Source organism: Typopeltis vanoorti, chromosome 1 (genome assembly GCF_054136105.1).
Source record: "Typopeltis vanoorti isolate ZY-2024b chromosome 1, IOZ_Tvanoo_1.0, whole genome shotgun sequence".
Taxonomy (NCBI): Eukaryota; Metazoa; Arthropoda; class Arachnida; order Uropygi; family Thelyphonidae; genus Typopeltis; species Typopeltis vanoorti.
Genome location: NC_143549.1, coordinates 106,551,681 through 106,573,796, shown reverse-complemented (window position 1 = coordinate 106,573,796; position 22,116 = coordinate 106,551,681). Strand labels below are relative to the sequence as shown.

General features: G+C 34.5%; 1 protein-coding gene across 2 annotated transcripts in view; it reads right to left on the bottom strand.

Annotated features, from left to right (window-relative positions):
• Brd7-9 (Bromodomain containing 7/9) overlaps positions 1-22,116 on the bottom strand; it is a 198,351-nt gene that overhangs the window by 128,245 nt on the left and 47,990 nt on the right. For both annotated transcript variants that reach the window (XM_090392551.1, XM_090392560.1), the window contains exons 4-5: positions 20,737-20,881; positions 18,457-18,567 (exon numbers count right to left, since the gene is read on the bottom strand). In XM_090392551.1, the coding sequence (XP_090248677.1) occupies positions 18,457-18,567; positions 20,737-20,881 (256 nt within the window). The remainder of the gene's footprint in view (positions 1-18,456; positions 18,568-20,736; positions 20,882-22,116) is intronic.

Genomic DNA, 22,116 nt, shown 5'->3' with positions numbered 1-22,116 from the left:
ACTGGACAATGAGACTTATTTGTGCCTATGGTCCCACAGAAGGTTCTACTAAGGTAGAAGTGGAGGAATTTTTTGATGCTTTAGAAAAAGCAACTGACACAATGAAAAAGGAAAAGTTGGTCCTCGTTGGGGATCTAAATAGCAGTGTAGGAAATGATTGTGAGACATACAAAAATATTTTGGGAAAATTTGGAGAAAAGAGCAAAGCTAATAATAATGGCAAATATCTGTTGGATTTCTGCTCAGGACATGGACTGGTTATTACTAACACCATGTTCCAACATAAAAATGTGCACAAATTCACATGGAGAGAAGAGGCTAGGAATAAGAAAAGTCTCATTGACTATGTTATTGTTGATAGTGATGTTTTCTCCCTGGTGCAGGACACCAGAGTGTACAGAGGATTTGAAATTGGAAATGATCACTATTTAGTCTTGAGCAGGATAAAATTGAATTTCATATTGAAAAGAATAACATGTAAGAAAGTTTTAAAGCGAATAAAAGTTGAGCAGCTCTCAGATGTCAACTGTAGACTAAAATACAGAAATATTATTGAAAAGAAAATGAAAGAGATTGAGAAAAGGAATCAAACCTTGGAGATTCAGTGGCAAACTCTGAAGGAAACATTGATTGATTCTGCCAGAGAGGCATGTGGTGAGGTTGTGTGCAAGGATAAAAAATTCAGAACTCCCTGGTGGACACAGGAAGTTAAAGAGGCAGTGAAGGAAAAGAAGAAAGCATATCAAAACTTCCTGGCAAATAAGTCAGCTTTTACTCTTACAGAATACAGAGACAAATGTAAGAAAGCTAAACAGTGTGTAAAACTAGCTAAACAAAAGTCATGGGAGGACTTTGGCAAGAATATAGAAAATAAATATCAAGAAGGTGGCAAAATATTCTGGAGGTTGTTGAAGAAGCTTAGGAATGGAGGAAAGAGTGCTGTAAAAGGAATTAGAGATGATAAAGGTGAAATGAAAACAGTAGAAAAAGATATCCTTGAAGTATGGAGTAATTACTTTGAAAAACTGCTAAATGAAACAAGCAGTGATGACAGCACAGTGATAAAAAACACTGACCAGGCATGCAGTCAGGAATACATATCCATACTTGAAGTAGAAAAAGCCATCAAAGGCTTGAAATGTGGAAAGGCAGCAGGAGTAGATGATATCCGACCAGAAATGCTGAAGTATGGTGGTATAAGAGTCTTACAGTGGCTGCACTGCATAGTTCAAAAAGCCTGGACAGAGGGACGAATTCCCGATGATTGGAGTAGAGCTCTCATAGTACCCATATATAAAAAGGGAAATAAAACTGAATGTGAGAATTACAGAGGTATTTCCCTACTGAGTGTTCCTGGCAAGATCTATGCAAGTATACTTGAGAAACGGTTGAGAAGAATTGTGGAAGAAAAGCTTGGTGAAGAACAAGCTGGATTCAGGCCAAATAGAGGCTGTCAGGATCAGATCTTCACTTTACGACAAGTAGTCGAGAAAGCATGGGAATATAACAAAGATCTGTATTTAAGTTTTGTCGATTTGGAAAAGGCATATGACAAGGTGCCAAGAGAGAAGCTATTCAATACGCTGCATTTATATGGTGTCAATGGGGCATTATATCAAGCAATACTTAGTCTTTATTTGAGTTGTGAGTCAGCAGTTAGAATTGAAAGAAGTACAGGAAGATGGTTTAATGTTAAATCTGGTGTGAGACAAGGATGTACATTATCCCCTCTGTTATTCATTATCTATATGGATCACATTATGAAGGAATGTGGTATTAAACCTGATATCAAAATTGGAGATGTTAATGTCAGATGTTAATGCTTTATGCGGATGATGTTATACTTCTAAATAAATCCGCTACAAGTCTGCAAGATTCTCTGACTAAATTGAATAGCTGTTGTAATAGATATGGTATGAAGGTCAGCAATAAAAAGACAAAGACAATGAAAATAGGCAGAATCATTGAAAATGTCAACTGTGTTGTGAATGGAGAACCTGTGGAACAAGTAAAACATTTCAGCTACTTAGGCACAATTTTTACTGAAGATGGTAAACTAAATATAGAAATAGACAACAGAATCAGTAAAGCTGGTATGGTGGGAAGTCAATTGAATAAATTCATATGGAATAAGAAAGAAATTAGTCGGAACACTAAATTAGCTGTATACAAGACTGTGTTCAAACCAATTTTAACTTATGGATCTGAGAGCTGGGTCAGAAGTAAAACACTTGACCAAAGACTAGAGACCGCAGATATGAGAGTCCTGAGAAAGATTAGAGGCGTGAACAGATGGCATCAATGGCAGTATCATATTAAAAATGAGGATATTAGGAAAGAACTTGACATTGTCAGCATCCAGGAATGCGTTAGCAGAGCTAATCTCAGGTGGTATGGTCACTTAAATAGAATGGGAGAGGAAAGATTAGCAAAACAAGTGTTCTCTGCCAGGTTGGCAGGAAAACGACCCAGAGGAAGACCAAGATATGGGTGGATTGATATGGTACAAAGTGCCTTAGACGAAAGAAATATAAGATCTGATAATGTTGGAGTCTTGACAAGTTACAGACTGATTTGGAGGAAAATTGTAGATAGGAAGTTAGTAATGATGTAATTTTTTCATGTAGTACTGTCATATCCTGTACACCCCTTGAGGGTACATGGCAGGAATTTGATGATGATAGTTCAAGAATCCTGGAGACTTGTTTTGGATGTGTTTGTTTAGGAGTACACCATCATCAATATAAAGCAAAAGAACAAATATTGATGCCTCCAATTCTAATAGGTCTAATGACACTTTCTTTAACTGCATTTTACAGGTTTTTTTTTAATTTACTTTTTATTATATTTTTTTTTATGAAGATGCACTGAAAGATTTCTGAATTAACATTTTTTGGTATTATAAATTGGAAAGACATGTTCTGGAAATGCTGCATTTAAGTAATCAGTCCTGCTTTCTCTTCACTGTTTACAGAGTTAAAAAAATATTTTGTCATGATGATGATGACGAAATGAACTTTAGTGCATAGCATCAAGAAAATGTGAATTTGTTAAAAACTGTAGTTAACCTGATGATCTGACTACATCTGAATTTTGAATCTATAGAAAATCCAGACATTTTTATAAAATACTTATAAAAGTTACTTCATATATTAATTATTAAAAAGTACACTTTTTTATAGCCTCATATCAATGCAAGTAAAGAAATCATTTTCAGTAAGTGGGCTAAATTTGGTTACATTATAGAATGTCATCATAAGAGAAGAAACCAAAGGAAACTGTTCATGTGTTTCTTGAAAGGCTGAAAAATTTAGTGTTTTCATGATTATCTGAAAGAAAAGAAGTAGACTGAATGAAAGAAAAGAACATGGTTTGGTAAAGTTTGATGCAGGACAACAAATGGATGTTCATCAGTAGTTGCATGTGTTCTTAATTTTGCAAGAAAGAGCAGGAAGAATGGAGGGGCACCAAAGTAGAATTTCTCCATTAAAATATATAAAAACAAGTTAAGGGGATAATAAATCCCTCATTATTTTAAAGCCGGATACAAAACTCGGAGATCAAAATCTAAGAGTTTCATGCCGAAGAACTATTGGCGAGTCCAAGTGTAAGTCAACACCTGGGTTGTACAACACTAGAGCAACTTGGAGCAAAGGTGCAGCATGCTTCATCGCTATCCTTAACATTTTCTCATAATGTAAAACACAGCTCCTAGGAGATGTATTACCGTTTTACATTATGAGGAGAGGTCACTATCCAGACTGGTTTCGACCTTTATTGAGGTCTCATCAGTGAGTAGGTAGACCTGGATAATACCAAGGCTTAAGTGAACCGAACTTACATACACCCCTACTATACGAATTGCCAGACCGGTGTACCCATATATTATTATTACTACGATAAAGAGCCAAGAGGCTATTTTTTTGCGGCAGCGTAAATTAAGTTAAGGGGATAATAAATCCCTCATTATTTTAAAGCCAGATACAAAACTCGGAGATCGAAATCTATGTAAACCTAAATGAAGAACAGCAAGCTTCTTGGAATTGTGCACCATACAATTTAATCACAGTAAGTTTATCCACTTGGTTAGAAATTAGAAAAAGGTAAAACTCTCTACCACTATCTCTGAACCAGAGATAGTTGTAGAAAGATCCAAAGTATTTTAATAATAAGATGGTACACTTTTAAACTACATGTATATGAAAAATTATAAAAACATACACATATAAATATCTTCTTCTTCCCTATTTTACCTTGCAGTGTCGAGGATTTTCTATTCATTTAACTGCAATCATACACAAGGATAAAGTAGTTAGCCCTATGCCTCCTGGTGTATCCTATGTCTGTAGAAGAGCTGAGTTCTCAAGGCCGGTTTGCCTGCTTGCGGGAAACTGGGGAGAAAAACCATGCAGTCCACACCCAAGACTGGCTAACTTGGCTATGACAGAGAAAGATCCTAAGCTCGTCACGTCAGCAGTACAAATTAGTTGATGATGTGCAAATTAGGTGTTTGCAGTATGGAACTCCTCCTTGTCTGATCTTCATGAATTTCTTGAAATATAAATTCAATAAACCCAAGAATCAAATTTACCCAGAAGTAGAAGACAACAATTATCTTCCTTTTCTGGATGGTCTCATTCTGTCAACCAAATGGCAGTTTAGAGTTCTCAATAAACAGAAAACCAACTCATACTGGTATATACATTGATTCTAACTCTCATCATCATTTGTAGAACAATAAAATTTGTTCTACAAATTCTCTTTTAAAGAAAGAACTGTTTATTATCAGAACTATCTTTAGTGCAAATGGTTTATAATGCAAAAACTATTGAAAAATTAATCAATAATTATGGCAGTAATCCTAATTCTCCTCAAGAAGAAATTACCAGAATTTGTGTTCCATGTTAAGGGATTTTCTGAAAAAATAGCAAGATTACTTCATCCAGGATAGGATAGAGGAGGATATTTGTCTTGTGGTGAGATAAGGAATGTACAAGTTGCTTTCCGTCTAGTTCACAAACTTTACATTCCTTATCTCACCACAAGATAAATATCCTCCTCTATCTTATCCTGGAGTTAACAGAATCCCCTGTTCTTGTGGCTTATGTTAATTGCAATTAAAATTATGGACAAACTGGTCGATCTGCACAAAACTTTCTCTTAACAAACCCAACAAATCTGGTTTAGCAGACCATGCTTAATCCACAAAACACAGAATTCAGTAGAACAAAACCAAAGTGTTTTACAAAAGTTACATTCTTCTAAAAAGACTCTACAAAGAAAGCTGTGAAGCACACATTCACAACCAGAATCATCCAAAAATACCTCACTAAATTCAAGGCATTCGTCCATTAAAAATTCACTTAAAAGTTACCTAAAACTTTCTCAATTTGGGAAGTTATATTAACCAGTAGTCACCATTCATGTGATTCATATTGTAATTAAATACTGTTTATAATTTTAAAATAATTAATTAAATCAATTTATTGTAATTTATTTTGAACATCTATTAATTGGCTGTAAGAGAATAGCTGTAAGAGCTATTCTCTTACAGCCAATATTGCACATAACATACATACTTTCAATTAAATTGTCCTTTGTTGTTTTCCTATAACTGTATTGACAACTATGAAACTAAGCCGAAAATTTTACATAAAATATATATATATATATATATACATATATATATATTCACGGGGTGCTTAAGGGTCAAAGCTGTATAACTGAGAGGAGACCTCCACATAGCCTTTCAAGGAATGTGGAGAACCGACCAGGGCTTCTGACCCAATGTCCAATCCTCACCTTCTCGTGGTGCACCCTGTTGGGTATCTACTTGGATACTGAACGAACGAGGATGGGCTGGCAATTTGGGATTTAGCCGACCAAATTGTATTCTTATTGGTTAAACCAAAATAAAAAATGATGGTACAACATGACAAAATTTCATGCCGGCTGGGGCGTCGCCTGGTTAAACAAGGCCCCCATTGTTTTCCCCAGGGAACAAGGGCGAACAGCGAAAAGTCAGCTACTGGAACAAATCTGAAAACAAACCCCAATTCAACATCACCAGAGTTAAAGATCGGTACTATCAACGTAAGAAGCCTGAATGGCCAAGAAATGGAGCTAGCTGAGGAATTAGATAAGTACCAGATCGACATAATAGGGGTGACTTAAACAAAAAAGACCAAAACTGGTGAGATCTTTCTGAGCAATAAATACAAAATGTTATATTCAGGCAATGACAATCAAGGAAAAGAAGGAGTAGCCATAGTATTCAACACAAAATACGAGGCTAATCTTCTTGAATGGCAGTCAGTCTCAAGTAGAGTAATGTAGGCAAATATGAGAATGGGAAACTGGACAATGAGACTTATTTGTGCCTATGGTCCCACAGAAGGTTCTACTAAGGTAGAAGTGGAGGAATTTTTTGATGCTTTAGAAAAAGCAACTGACACAATGAAAAAGGAAAAGTTGGTCCTCGTTGGGGATCTAAATAGCAGAGTAGGAAATGATTGTGAGACATACAAAAATATTTTGGGAAAATTTGGAGAAAAGAGCAAAGCTAATAATAATGGCGAATATCTGTTGGATTTCTGCTCAGGACATGGCCTGGTTATTACTAACACCATGTTCCAACATAAAAATGTGCACAAATTCACATGGAGAGAAGAGGCTAGGAATAAGAAAAGTCTCATTGACTATGTTATTGTTGATAGTGATGTTTTCTCCCTGGTGCAGGACACCAGAGTGTACATAGGATTTGAAATTGGAAGTGATCACTATTTAGTCTTGAGCAGGATAAAATTGAATTTCATATTGAAAAGAATAACATGTAAGAAAATTTTAAAGCGAATAAAAGTTGAGCAGCTCTCAGATGTGAACTGCAGACTAAAATACAGAAAGATTATTGAAAAGAAAATGAAAGAGTTTGAGAACAGGAATCAAACCTTGGAGATTCAGTGGCAAACTCTGAAGAAAACATTGATTGATTCTGCCAGAGAGGCATGTGGTGAGGTTGTCTGCAAGGATAAAAAAATCATAACTCCCTGGTGGACACAGGAAGTTAGAGGCAGTGAAGGAAAAGAAGAAAGCATATCAAAACTTCCTGGCAAATAAGTCAGCTTTTACTCTTACAGAATACAGAGACAAAAGTAAGAAAGCTAAACAGTGTGTAAAACTAGCTAAACAAAAGTCATGGGAGGACTTTGGCAAGAATGTAGAAAATAAATATCAAGAAGGTGGCAAAATATTCTGGAGGTTGTTGAAGAAGCTTAGGAATGGAGGAAAGAGTGCTGTAAAAGGAGTTAGAGATGATAAAGGTGATATGAAAACGGTAGAAAAAGATATCCTTGAAGTATGGAGTAATTACTTTGAAAAACTGCTAAATGAAACAAGCAGTGATGACAGCACAGTGATAAAAAACACTGACCAGGCATGCAGTCAGGAATACATATCCATACTTGAAGTAGAAAAAGCCATCAAAGGCTTGAAATGTGGAAAGGCAGCAGGAGTAGATGATATTTGACCAGAAATGCTGAAGTATGGTGGTATAAAAGTCTTACAGTGGCTGCACTGCATAGTTCAGAAAGCCTGGACAGAGGGACGAATTCCCGATGATTGGAGTAGAGCTCTCATAGTACCCATATATAAAAAGGGAAATAAAACTAAATGTGAGAATTACAGAGTTATTTCCCTACTGAGTGTTCCTGGTAAGATCTATGCAAGTATACTTGAGAAACGGTTGAGAAGAATGGTGGAAGAAAAGCTTGGTGAAGAACAAGCTGGATTCAGGCCAAATAGAGGCTGTCAGGATCAGATCTTCACTTTACGACAAATAGTCGAGAAAGCATGGGAATATAACAAAGATCTATATTTAAGTTCTGTCGATTTGGAAAAGGCATATGACAAGGTGCCAAGAGAGAAGCTATTCAATACGATGCAGTTATATGGTGTCAATGGGGCATTATATCAAGCAATACTTAGTCTTTATTTGAGTTGTAAGTCAGCAGTTAGAACTGAAGGAAGTACAGGAAGATGGTTTAATGTTAAATCTGGTGTGAGGATGTACATTATCCCGTTATTCATTATCTATATGGATCACATTATGAAGGAAAGTGGTATTAAACCTGATATCAAAACTGGAGATGTTAATGTCAGCTCTTTGCTTTATGCGGATGATGTTATACTTCTAAATAAATCTGCTACAAGTCTGTAAGATTCTACAAAGACAATGAAAATAGGCAGAATCATTGAAAATGTCAACTGTATTGTGAATGGAGAACCTGTGGAACAAGTAAAACATTTCAGCTACTTAGGCACGATTTTTACTGAAGATGGTAAATTAAATATAGAAATGCAGAACAGAATCAGTAAAGCTGGTATGGTGGGAAGTCAATTGAATAAATTCATATGGAATAAGAGAGAAATTAGTCGGAACACTAAATTAGCTGTATACAAGACAGTGTTCAAACCAGTTCTAATTTATGGATCTGTGAGCTGGGTCAGAAGTAAAACACTTGACCAAAGACTAGAGACCACAGATATGAGAGTCATGAGAAAGATTATAGGCGTGAACAGATGGCATCAATGGCAATATCATATTTAAAACAAGGATATTAGGAAAGAACTTAGCATTGTCAGCATCCAGGAATGCGTTAGCAGAGCTAATCTCAGGTGGTATGGTCACTTTAACAGAATGGGCGAGGAAAGATTAGCAAAATAAGTGTTCTCTGCTAGGTTGGCAGGAAAACAACCCAGAGGAAGACCAAGATATAGGTGGATTGATACGGTACAAAGTGCCTTAGACGATAGAAATATAAGATCTGATAATGTTGGAGTCTTGACAAGTAACAGACTGATTTGGAGGAAAATTGTAGATAGGAAGTTAGTAATGATGTAATTTTTTCATGTAGTACTGTTATATCCTGTACACCCCTTGAGGGTACATGGCAGGAATTTGATGATGATGATGATATATATTCACACACACAAAGATAAGAATATGTAAGAGGAAGGGTACTTTGCACTATGGGATGATAATAAGACAACTGATGTGAATTCAGTCTCTATATACAAGTAGCCTAGTCATGAAGATACTTTGTGCAAAACTTTGTTTGCTTGCACTTTGATAAAGGATTAAACAAGGATATTATTTCTTGGCAAAGTTTAATACAATTTAATAGTTATCAGCATGTTCACTTTTATTATTCATTTTCTGAATAACGAATCTCTTTATAAGTTAACCGGTAAAAAATAAAAAATAAATAAATAAAATCAAAATAAAAGAAATCGGGGATAATAAAGGTAGCTTGAAAACTGAAGATATTTTACAAGTCTGGAGTGATTACTTTGAAAAATTATTAAAAGAAACAAAGGGACAGACCAGGGAGAAGCATTCAAGAGGGATGCAGAAGTGCATATCAATACTTAAGGAAAAAGTTCTCAAAAACTTAAAATGTGGAAAGGAGTAGAAACAGATGTTATTTGTCCAGAAATGCTCAACTATACATACCAGACCTAGCATACCTAGAAACTGAAGTTCTTGCTAATGGGCACATATACTATTTGCCATCAAACTGCAAGGCTAGTATCATGAAATTTGAAAATCATATACTAAATTTTAGTAACTCTGAGAGGATGCCACAGGAATTCTGTACTAAATTCCTATATGGCATATACAGGGTGGTTCAAAATTCCATGTACAAACTTTGAGAAGAGGTAGAGAACATAAAAATCAACCATATTCACATAGGAAAGCATGACCGGAAATGCCACCGGAAGGTACTAACAGGGACACAAAGATACAGAAATAATACAAGGCAGTAAGTAGTGTAAAAAACTTTATTAGGTATAACTGAAACGGTTCAATAGTAGTTGGATACATAATATGGTTTCACATCAGGTGCTCAAAGTTATGGCCATCAGCAGTGATGCATACTTGACACCGATGGCGCATTGTCTGCCGTACATTTTCGAAAATACATGGAGTTTCCCAGATATTAGCAGCGGCGATGGCAATTCTTGCCACGAGGTCCATGTCAGAGGCAACAGGCGTTTTGTACACCATGGCTTTAAGGGACCCCCCCCCACAGAAAGAAATCAACGCTTGATAAATCAGGTGAGCACGGGGGCCATGCAAAGGGTCCACCACGCCCAAACCATCGAGCCCCAAAGGACCTGTACAAATACTGACACACAGAAATGCCAAAATGGGCTGGAGCCCCTGTCATGTTGGAACCACATCTGCCGATGCACAGTCATTGGAACATTGTTCAGTAAATCTGGCAGAACTTCTTCCAGAAAGTTCCGATATTCTGGGAGTCCAGTCAGGGTGGTAACAGGTATGGGCCAACTAAACAGTCAGCGATGATACCTGCCCATACATTAATGGCGAAGCGTTATTGTGCAGCATGTGATCGCACAGCGTGTGGGTTCTCATGGGACCCACACATGAGCATTGTGGTGATTGAAGATCCCTTCACAGATAAATGAAGCTTCATCTGTGAGCAAAACACAAGTTGGAAAATCCAGGTCTAGGCACTTTTCTGCAGAAACCACTGCGTGAATTTCACATGTTGAGAATAATCTTCAGCCATCTGAATCAATGGCGGGATTTTACGTCGATCGTGGCCGCCCACTATCATGCCTGCGATCCCCAAATGATCTATAGTCACACAAATTCTGATGCAAGTGCGCAAACATTTGGTGATGTGGTACACGTCTCTTTGGGTACCTTTTGAGATACATTCGTACAGCAGCTAGTCCATTATCGTCAGCTAACCCATAAACGAGGTGCATGTCTGCCATCTCAGCGTTCGTAAAACGATGCATGTTCTTCATATTCCATTGAAAGCTTAAATGAGGAAACCTCAATTGCTCACCTGGAGCACTGGCGAACAGCGCCATCTATCACTTCCGGGTGGCGTTTCCAGTCATGCTTTCCTATGTGAATATGGTTGATTTTGATTTTCTCTACCTCCTCTTAAAGTTTGTACATGGAATTTTGAACCACCGTGTGTGTGTGGTTCCCACCAACAAAAGGTTATCAGTAAACCTAGGGTACATTTGTACCATGGATGGGGTTAGGATTTTTTTCCCGTTTTTATCAATGTTTATATTTTTTTGTAATTTTTTTATTTATTTATTTTTTCAGAAAGCCTAGAAAAAAAAAATCAGTCAGGTTATGCAATTAAGATCTACTGCACAACCTGACTGAAAGTTTGAAATTATTACAAATCCCACAATACAGGACTGAAAAGAAGAGAGTAGTAAAAGAGTAAAGAGGACAAAACTGAGGGTTGAGAAATGCAGTTAACAGATCAGAAAATTTTATTAATTTTGTAGAAACAAAATATGTCTTTAGACCTCAAGAGCCTAAAAATCACACAAGAAAATTAATTTTTATAGAAATAGTATACTGCAGTCCCAGTGATGTTCATTTAAATGCAATTTTAAAGACAAAGTGGTGGATCCAATGTAATAACAAATATTGCATTTCAGACTGACAGTTAAATTTGTAAATATTATGCCATAACTCTGCATTATTGTGGGTTTAGTAAGTTTTAGTAAGGCACAGTTTATTACTAGTGGTAAAGAAAATTTAACTAGAATATCTGAAAATGCATTTGATAGTTTTTTAGATGTTATCAATGAATACATATGGAAATGTTAAGGTGGTGTGAGTTTTTGTTGTTTTGGGATGAGGATATAAGATTTTGGGCTAAATAAATTGAACAGTCCAATTGGCCATTTTGAATATTGCTGAAAATTGAGGAGATCATTAAGACATCTAATTTCTTGGTTTAAGGCCATAGTTGAAGATGAATGGTTAATATGTTAATATCACGGATCTAATAAGGATGATAACAAGAAAAATGCAAGTAATATTCAATATTTGTGAGTGTGTGGTATACTTTAATATTAAAATGATGGTCTGATATAGTTAGGATCAAATTTAAGTTTATGGATGTATTTTTTTTCATATTCAATGTAATTTGTGGTTAATGGTGTTCAAAGAATGAAGCAATTTTTATATGAAATTCTCCTTAAATACAAAGGACATCAATGTGCTTATAGTAAGAGATATGGATGGGAGGGATACAGGAATTGCGATTCCATACAAGCAGGAAAAGTTCAAAAAAGATGACCGCTGATGTTTTGGTCCACTGGAAGAGCAAAAATCTGTCCATAAATGTTATCGTATTTAAAGAAATTTGCCTTTTGTTTATCTTAATTAACAAAAGGATATCTGAAGGGAATAATTTTGTTCATTCTGATAGGGTGCAAAATCATTAATAAGCAGTGTGTGGATGGCATCCAAGATTTGGAGACATCAATGTTGGTATATAGGGAAGAGGCATCAAAAGAAGGTAGATACTGTCAAGAGCTATAGCCAGCAGTGTCATTTATACTGCTGGCTGATAATATTTGCTACAGTTTTTTAGGTCATAATTAAAATGTATACTCTTTAATTAATTTCTTCTTAATTTTATTTATAGTTTTATCCCTACTATTTTATATATCTTGATGAACATGCATTTGGTTTCCATCTTCCAAATTCCATTCACTATCTAATCTCCCAGTTTTTATCTCAATCTTAAATTATGTGCTAAATACCACCATCATCCTGATATTCAAAATTATCCAGATGTCTGATTTGTTACTCTAATTAAAAAAATTATTAATAAATAATTAATTAATCTTAGGCCTACAGACTGGTAAATAGGGGATGCTCCATTACTATAAAGCTTAGTTGTTTGTTGTCTATACTAGAACATCAAGAGTTACATAAAACTTTTTAAGAATATTCAAAATAATGATGATCCTAAAAGAAGATGTCAATGTACTGATCAGTTTAAGTTTAAGATGGTAAGCATGGACATAAACTACTGAAAAGTCCTGAGCAAGGGCCTCACATTAAACAAAATATAATGATCACTGACAACAAACTACCCACTATCACAAAGTATTCCTGCTATTCCTATGATTTGCTTATAGTAATTGTTGCTCATATAAGTAATGTTATTGTGAAACAAATCTGAAAGATGTGATTACTGATTAAGATCAGCCTGCAAAATAAAAAAAGCTGCAAAAAAGTATACATGGCCATTGATGTAATTCTAGAAACACCATGCTGTGATATTAGTATAGTCCACTTATAAATATCAAAATTAAGGGGAAAACCTGGACCAATCCAGAGAGAAAATGACATTTTGATAAGCAAGTATATTTCCTTGTCATTTTTCTAATCAAAAGAAAGGGATAAATTTACAGAACTGCCCATTTTTAGCATGCAAAATTATAATTTAAAAAAGTATAATAAATTTTTACAGAATTTTCACAATTTACTTAACTAATTTCTTAGCATATTTTGAAAATATGCTTCTGCCACTTTCAATAAAGATGCTAACTGTACATCACAATATTACTTAGATTCATTTGGCCCACTGATTTTTCCTACTGCACTACTAATTTCCATTGTTCTGCCTATATAAAGAATCTGCATACATTGTCAAATTCAATTATTTTCTTTGTCATTAATTGACTTATGAGCCTTGGTGTTAAATATCAAATGCCACTGCATAGAATACTTCACTTTTCCAGAATGACAAGCGAGAGAGGCTTTATTTTCTGTATCTTCAGCAGCACAGTTTAGAGAGTTAGTTATCCTGTAGTCTGCTAGTAAGGTTATATATGCTACTACAATCTACAAAAGGTGATCTTGAATTTTTATGGTTATAATGAATATATACATTCCAGTACCTGATTTTATTTTTAAGTCAAGATGGTTTTAACAAGAACATTTTCTGAGAATTTTGCATTGTTTCAGATAAGACATCAAGAATAAGATCTTGTTCCACTGCACAGAAATTAAAAAGAAAATTTTCAAATATTTTACAGTACATTATACATTTATTGCACATATAAAATCTGTAAACCTGTTGGTCAGACTATTCTTAGCATCAAGAAGTATGGTAGTGTTAATTTACCAAACATTTGGGAGAGTAATTTCAAATGTAAAAATTTCTATCTATTCAATGTTAGAAAGTACTAAGTTTCTAATATTAATCATCACTTTATCATGATAAGTTGCTTGTGTTCTGAAGATGTTGGAAACAGTACTAGAAAATTAATATCAGCTAGTTAATATCTAATTTATTTTATTTTTGGTGTTTTTAATACCATAAATCTTAAGATGGAATAAATGCCAACACATAAACCTATATATAAGCTTACAATTTCAATTCCATCATAAGATGTATACAACAGGTGTTCAGACCTATCATACACCTGTTAATACCTACTATATACCTGACATCAGGTGTAAAATATAAGAAGCAACATGCATATAAGGAATAAGAAGTATAAAAGCAAGAAGTGGAAATGATCAGACAAAGCCTAAAGTGCTAAGAAGGAACCCTCTATGGGTGCTAGTTAGCCTCGATTGTTTAGTAGGGCTCAAAATTAATGTTTTCGATATCTCATTGAGTTTCACATCCATACTTATTTTATTCTTTTGTACTCTACTTCATTTCCATTAAATTTATATTGCATGTAAGTTACATATATATCATATGTATATAGTTTTTTTTGAGTCAGATGTAATTTTTAAGCATTTTTTAAAATACTATTATACTCCACACACAAGTTAATATGCAGTGGAGAATGAGTCACTTAATTCATTTTCTTACTGGCTTTCTGTGATAATGATCAACACATCTTATAGGGAAGAATGATCACCAAGATGGATAAGCTCCTTGTGTTTCAAATCAATTCACTGACATGTGAACTATAGAAGCAGGAGTGAGTAATATACAAACAGCTGAGCATTAGAGGGAAGACCCTAATGAAATCACAAAATATACTAAAAAGGTTGCACAATATGGCTAAATTTAGTTTAGTTCTAATCCTGCTTATCTAGACCTCAATTTAGCATAATGTAGTTACAAAACTAACTGCTACCTATGGATTCAGTTTGATTAGCCAAGGTTAAGTTTGGGTGACTTAGCAACTGAATGTAATTCGCTAGACCATTTCTGTAAATGACTGAGATTAAATCATATAAAGTACAATGAATGCAGTAACCTTTATTTTTTTCTAGTCTCATTCCCAAGCATTTCAGGTTTCTCACGTTAGCAAATTCACTAACCAGATTTAGATGGGAAGAGCAGGTGCTATGGTGAGAGAAGTAAAAATCTTTAAAAAAACACCTCATGTGAAAATGAGCTTCATGAGTCAAACTTGTTTTTACATTCACATTTACATTCCTGATAATTAAAATGTCAACCAGTGGTTATCATTTTTAATTGCATCCTACTTCCTTCTTCAGCTGGTTCACCTCTTTAACATGAGCTAAGGAGATATACACTGCTTGGAAAGAAGTCAACAGACACCATAGTGTGAGAAACAAACAACCATGGTGCTTACCTTAATAAGATGTAGTAGGACTGTGATGATTGCAGCAATCCTATGGGCATACTTTCTACAAAAATACAATAGTGATCAATGGGAATTTTGGACCATTGTAAGCATGTAATGAGGTCCTGGACTGTTGTAGGGCAGATGTCCCTTGATCTCACCTGATGCTCAGTTCATCCCAGAGATGTTAAATAGAGTTGAAATTGTGGGCTCTGTGGGAGGCCAGTCAAGTGTGGTGATGCTCATGTCCACAAACCACATAGTTACAGCAGCAGCCTTATGACATGCCATGTTGTCTTGTGAAAGAGATAACGGTCAGTTCTATAGAAAGACCACAAAGTAGAAAGCATTGCATTGTCCAGAATGTTCAAATACCTCTCGAAGTTAAATGTTCATGGATCACAAACAGAGGTCAAAGGCCAAACCAGGAAAAACAGGACCATACCACCACACTGTCACCTCCGAATTTCATAGTTAGGGTTATGCATGCTGGTAAGACATTTGCCGAATATCTGCCACACCTGTCAATCTGGTTTGTAGAGGACGTAACATGATTCGTCACTCCATAACACAACTATCCAAAGCTTCTTTGTACTACATGCTCTCTCGGCACCACTGAAGACGATGTTGCATGTTGGTTCGGGTAATGTGGTGCTTACATATTGCAGTCATATGATGGAAACCCATGTTGTGTGTCTCGATTCTGGATGTTTTTGTTTGTGCAGGTTCATGTTCCATTCAATGCCTGAAACTCCACATTCGACAGTTTTTACATATTATTCTTTATAGCAGCATTTCGTGTGGTGTTTGTCCATTGTGGGTGGCACTTGCAGTTGACTCTCTGCACTTCCATCTCAGTACAGTATCACTAATTGTTGACTGGGAATGCCCAATTTGTCAACAATTTGCCGAAACGATAGGAAACATGGCATCCTATCATAATACCTCTTTCAAACTCAGTTAGTTCCCTTGCAGCCATTCCGCCTGGACACAGTTGCACTGACTTAGGAGCATCATATTCCTCCAAGTTATATTAGCTACAAACATAAATGGTTGCATGGCATGATGCACCTTGTCCATGGGGGAGGGATTCGTTGACTTCTTTCCAAGCAGTGTGTGTAAATGCATAGTGTGATATATACACTGCTTGGAAAGAAGTCAATGGATTCCCTCCACTCCCCATATAACACACACACACACACACACACACACACACACACACACACACACACACACACACACACACACACACACGTGCGCGCGCGCGCGCGGCAGGGGATCCATTAACTTCTTTCCAATCAGTGTGTGTGTGTATATATACACACACAACTTGGAAAAAAGTCAACAGATCTCCCCCCCCCCCAGACAAGGTGCATCATGCCATGTAACGAGTTATGTTTGTAGCAGATATAAATTGGAGGAATATGATGCTCCCAAGTCAGTGCAACTGTGTCCAGGTGAAATGGCTGCAAGAAGGAAACTGACTGAGTTTGAAAGAGGCATTGTAATATATATATATATATATATATATAAAATTACTTAAGAGGAAGTGGTCCAAACAGATAAACAATGCAATCTGTAGCATTTTCTATTCACTCCTCAAATTTATTTTGGTTTGTGTATGAAAATTTATGGCCATTTTGAAGCAGTATACAGTAGTGACTATTACCAAATTTAGTTAAAATCAATTGAACAATATGATCTGCATGTGTCTGTGAAACACTTTTTAATCCAGCTGTGCCGAAATCCTTAGGGGACTTAAGCGATGAATAAATAACTATATTCCAAATTTCTTTAACAATAATGCATGTAGAGGTAGCTGTATAGGAGGAGGAGGAGGGAAACTCTTCTGTCTGTTTTTTGTCATTTTCAGAGTAATCTACATTTTTCATTAATTGGATTTCATACTTCAAGTTTTTCATACAGAAGTGTTCAATTTCAGACTGTGTCCTGAAATTGAACACTTCTGTCATATAAAATTGGCAGATCAATAGTATTCAACCTAGAAACAATTATGACAGGTTGAATTTGCTTATCAAGATTCTTACCATAACACTCAATGCCTCTTTTAAATTATTAAATATACACCAGGCAGACCCCAACTTATATAAGTATTATGTTCTACAAAGTTTATGTAATAGGAATTTTATATTAAGTGAGATTTAACCAACCTCACCTGCTGATCACACCCTATTGCTTACATGTTTACAGAATGCATATACAGCAGGTGCCCATACATAATTAAATATGCAATTATTAATGCAAGTAAGTATACAAATAGAATTAGAAAATAGAAAAATATAAATAAAAGGTTTAATTTAGCTGTTTGACTTTCCTTAGGAAATTATTAAGAGACAACTAAACAGTGAACCAATCATTACTTGCCACAAAGGATTGAGAACAGTCTGGATAATATTTTGATTCCACATCTTCAAAAAGACTTTTCTTGCCTTCAACCGAATTGTCAGTAAACTTAAAGGAAGATGCTTTTGGATCTGACCTTTCATTCACATAGTTCAAATCAAGACTGAGGAAAGCATATGCCATGTGGGCTGTCAGCCTTTCGGAAAGTCACCATTAAGTGGCATGTGAATAACCTAAGCACATTAAGTAAAATTTTTCTGAAGCCTTACGGGAAAATTTGCACAATCTGAATTTATTTAAGTTTGGGTGCAGCTGTATTTTCATATTTATTTTAAACCAACATAACTGACAATATTTCATACATACAAACCACCAATAACTTTGTCAGTAATGATAATATGTAATTCCAATTAATTTAAATCAACCTTGATAATTTATATTTCCTTATGATGACATATAAATCAGATTTTCTTGTTTATTTGTTATCAACAAATAACCTTGTCATTATTATCTCGAATATTATTTTATTTTAAAATAAAACTATTTTAAAATGTTACAATTTCATAAACATACTCTGAAGAAAAATGCCTTTTATGATATATTTAAAAGCAAATGCACTAATTATATAGCTCAAAAACAGAAGATTTTATTAACAAATATTAGCAAATTACTTACTCTGCTAAGAAGTTTTTGTCCTACATGCCACATCCTTCTTGCAGCCTTATAGTAAACTGTGTCAGGTCTGTTATATGTCATAGCATTATCGCACATCAACTTCAAATCATACTGAAAAAAAAAAAAAAAAAAAAGGAAAGGAAAGAAAACTAATAAGAAACTAAATTCAACTAGAAAACAAAAATAATCAGTCCCTAGACTTCTTTCCCCCAAAATATATTAGAACATAGTTTGTAAGATCACAAGTTCCTAGGTACATGATGGAATCACTGGAAAAAATACCATCAGGGATGCAAATATTGGAAGGCCTATAATGTTCAAACAAACTGGTATGGCAAAAAGAACAAAAAGACAGTCATCAAGACTTGACTTGTTCCTCTTGGTTTCTGACACACACTCACACAACAGGTAAAGCCATCTTCCTCTCTAAAGCAGTTCAATGACTCACATCTCATCACATGATGTGATCCTGTTTACTTCTGTTTCCATAATAACGCCAATCATCTCACCTGACCAAATTAAGCTAAATTAATCATCTACACTCAAGTATGAAAAAAAATTTCAGGATGTGAATTTTGGTATTATTTGCTGGAAAAACACATTTACTAACAATTTTTTTAAATTTTTGCATGTGAGAGTGAGCTTGAAGTAACTTCATTGCTGTGTGCGTGTTTGGGGAATAATTAGTTGGAACTTTCCAGTAGTTTGTAACTTAGTTACAGAAATTTCAAATTAGAAAAAAAATGAAGATAAAGGCATTAAAAGCATCACCAAAACTGATTGCCAATTAAAACAGAGGACTAATTAATTGTCTTGTTAATTGGTATTCTTGAAAACAAGTGATCTGCATGTTACACTAAAACTGGATATAAATATTGAACATTTTCAGAAAATGTCAACCCCCACCTCAAAAAAAAAAAAAAAAAAAAAAAAAAAAAAAAAAAAAAAAAAAACCATCTCTTTGAATTAGACTCTCATACATTTTAGAATTTCAACTACAAAGTTTTCAGAATTTATGTACTTACAATTTTTATTGTGTGCCATAAAAAGTAATTATTATTAGTGATTTTATTTACATTATCATGATTATCAATTTCTTTCTTGATATGTACCCTCAAGGGGTGGTGCAGGCTAGTATGACAGCATCAATCTCCTATCAACAACTTCTATGATTACAATATGACCAAAATCATCTCATTTGAGAACTTGATTATAAATGCAGCCAAAGAAGTCTGAAAAAACAAAAACACTTATACAATTTTGCTCAAATACAAGCATGATTTCAAATGGCCAATCTTAACTGATCATGCACCTGCATTACATCATCAAACCCCATCTATCCATGAGCAAGTGCAGACTGTTAGCCAAACTCAGCAACCCCAAGGCATCAAGTTCAACTGACAAAGTTACTTGACAATCCTATGGATAAAAATTTCATTAAACCAGCTGTTACCTACAAAAGTGTCTACTTTCAGTCATTTAGAAACATAAAAACAGTAGGACCAACCTGGGTAAAACAGCACTTCTGGTACTGATAAGAGGCCGATTAAAGAAAATGACACTTCACAAATGATGTAATTTCTAAGGGATGGTCCACAGATGGTTCCAGTAAGGTGCATCATCATCAATACATGGGTGCTACTGCAATCACTGGTCAATCAATAGCAGATGTTCCTCCAACAATATTTTTATGATCGCATGCACACACCATTTGGACTTAAATATTTTTAGAGGATTCTTAAAATTAAGGTCAATTAAAAGATATGTATACACATCTGAATGATATGTATCAATTTTAATTTTAAGATGCAAAAAGTGTCAAATTTCTGAAACTTTTGAATCATCTTTGTAGTTTTACATTTCAAAAATTTATTTCTTAATTTTTTAATGTGGTTCCTACCTATGCAAGGTCATAAGGTCTATAGTATAGTATAGTAGTACTGTGGGTGGGCTTAGGTTTGTTTTATTTATTATTTTAGATATTTTTGAAATACTTTGTTTTAAATTTTTTACATAATCCTCCTCTACAGACCAAGAATAGAACTTTCAAGCCATTTCAAGTTCTGATAAGCAGGGTGGTCTCACACCAGGTGAGGTGAGGAAATTCATTTTCTACCTAAAGACATTCTTTTGCAAACATCCATGCCTATGGTGGGATTCAAACATGCAGTGTTCAGCTGAAAAGTGGATAGGTTAAATGCTCAGCCAACCAGAAAAGCCTTCATAAAAAATAAATAAATCACTGTTTGTTAATTATCTTAATAATTATCTTAAACTTACCTTAAATTCAACAGCACTACCGTATTCTTTATCATCTATCTTTTTTCTCATGGTGCTGAAATCCATTGGATGTAGAATAATACTAGAATAACCAGGAGCAATTATATCACTCACAGGCCAAGCAAAAAATTCCTGAGGATCTTTCCTACAATTTTATTTAAATAGAAAGAGATAGGAAAAAACATTAAAATTATTTCACCAATTATAAAAATTACAAGAATTCTTTTGACAAAACTAACAATATGCAACTATGCACAAGTACATAGAAAATTTGTGATTTATAATTTTGCATACTGCTTCCTCAGATGTTCATAGTTGTAGAAAGTTGTGTAGTACACAGTGGCAGCTCGTAGCTTGAAATCGTGGGGGGTGCTGCAACTTTCGAAATATACATACACACTGTAAGTATAGTATATACATGTTTGGATAAAATATCAAAATTATGGTAAAAATTAAAAAAAATTAAACATGAAAAAATATTGTTTATTATCGATAAAATTATGTAGTTTGGTATAATTCAAAATTACTTTAAAAAAATATATATTCTTCTTGTTTTGTTTCATGAAAAAATATTGTTTATTATCAATAAAATTACATAGTTTAGTATAATTCAAAATTACTTAGAAATAAAATCCATTCCTTTTAATTGTAATTAAAGGAATGGATTTACAATTTTTGGACATTACAATTATATCCTTTAATTGTAATGTCCAAATATTTAAAGAGACAGAGTAAACACAATAAGCACTATGAACACTTTACTATTGGCGCAAACTGCATATAACCAACAGTGGAACTGCATGACGGACAGTGCTGCATTATGCTAATAGCTCGCGTCTCACTATGATGTGCATATATGCTTGCCTGCTTAACAATATGACACTGTAGTAAACACAGTGCTGCTAGCGTCCTTCGCCCTCCTAAGTGCTACAAGATGGATTTTTATTATTTTTATACAAAATAAGAGAATTGTATAGGATTGCTGATGATAAAAATAAATATTAAAAGCAAATATAAATAAATTAATAAATATATTTATATATCAAGAAAAATTGGGGTGCTGCAGTTCCGCAGTGCCTATGCATCAGCCGCCCCTGGTAGTACACTACATAAAATAATAACTTTTAAATGATTAAATATCATTGTAGCACAAAATCAATCAATTGTGTAGTAAAATGCAAAAGTGGCAGATCAAGGAATAAAGAGTAAGTAGAAAACTGAACATAGGATAAGAGGGTAAAGACTGAAAGAAAATGGAATACCAATAGCAAAGGGTTAATGTCAGAAGAAAAATCTATCTATGTTAAAAATGAAATGATTGCTTTGAAATTTTCCCATGAGCACTTTCTTCATAAACAACTTAACCTAATCCTTATTGAC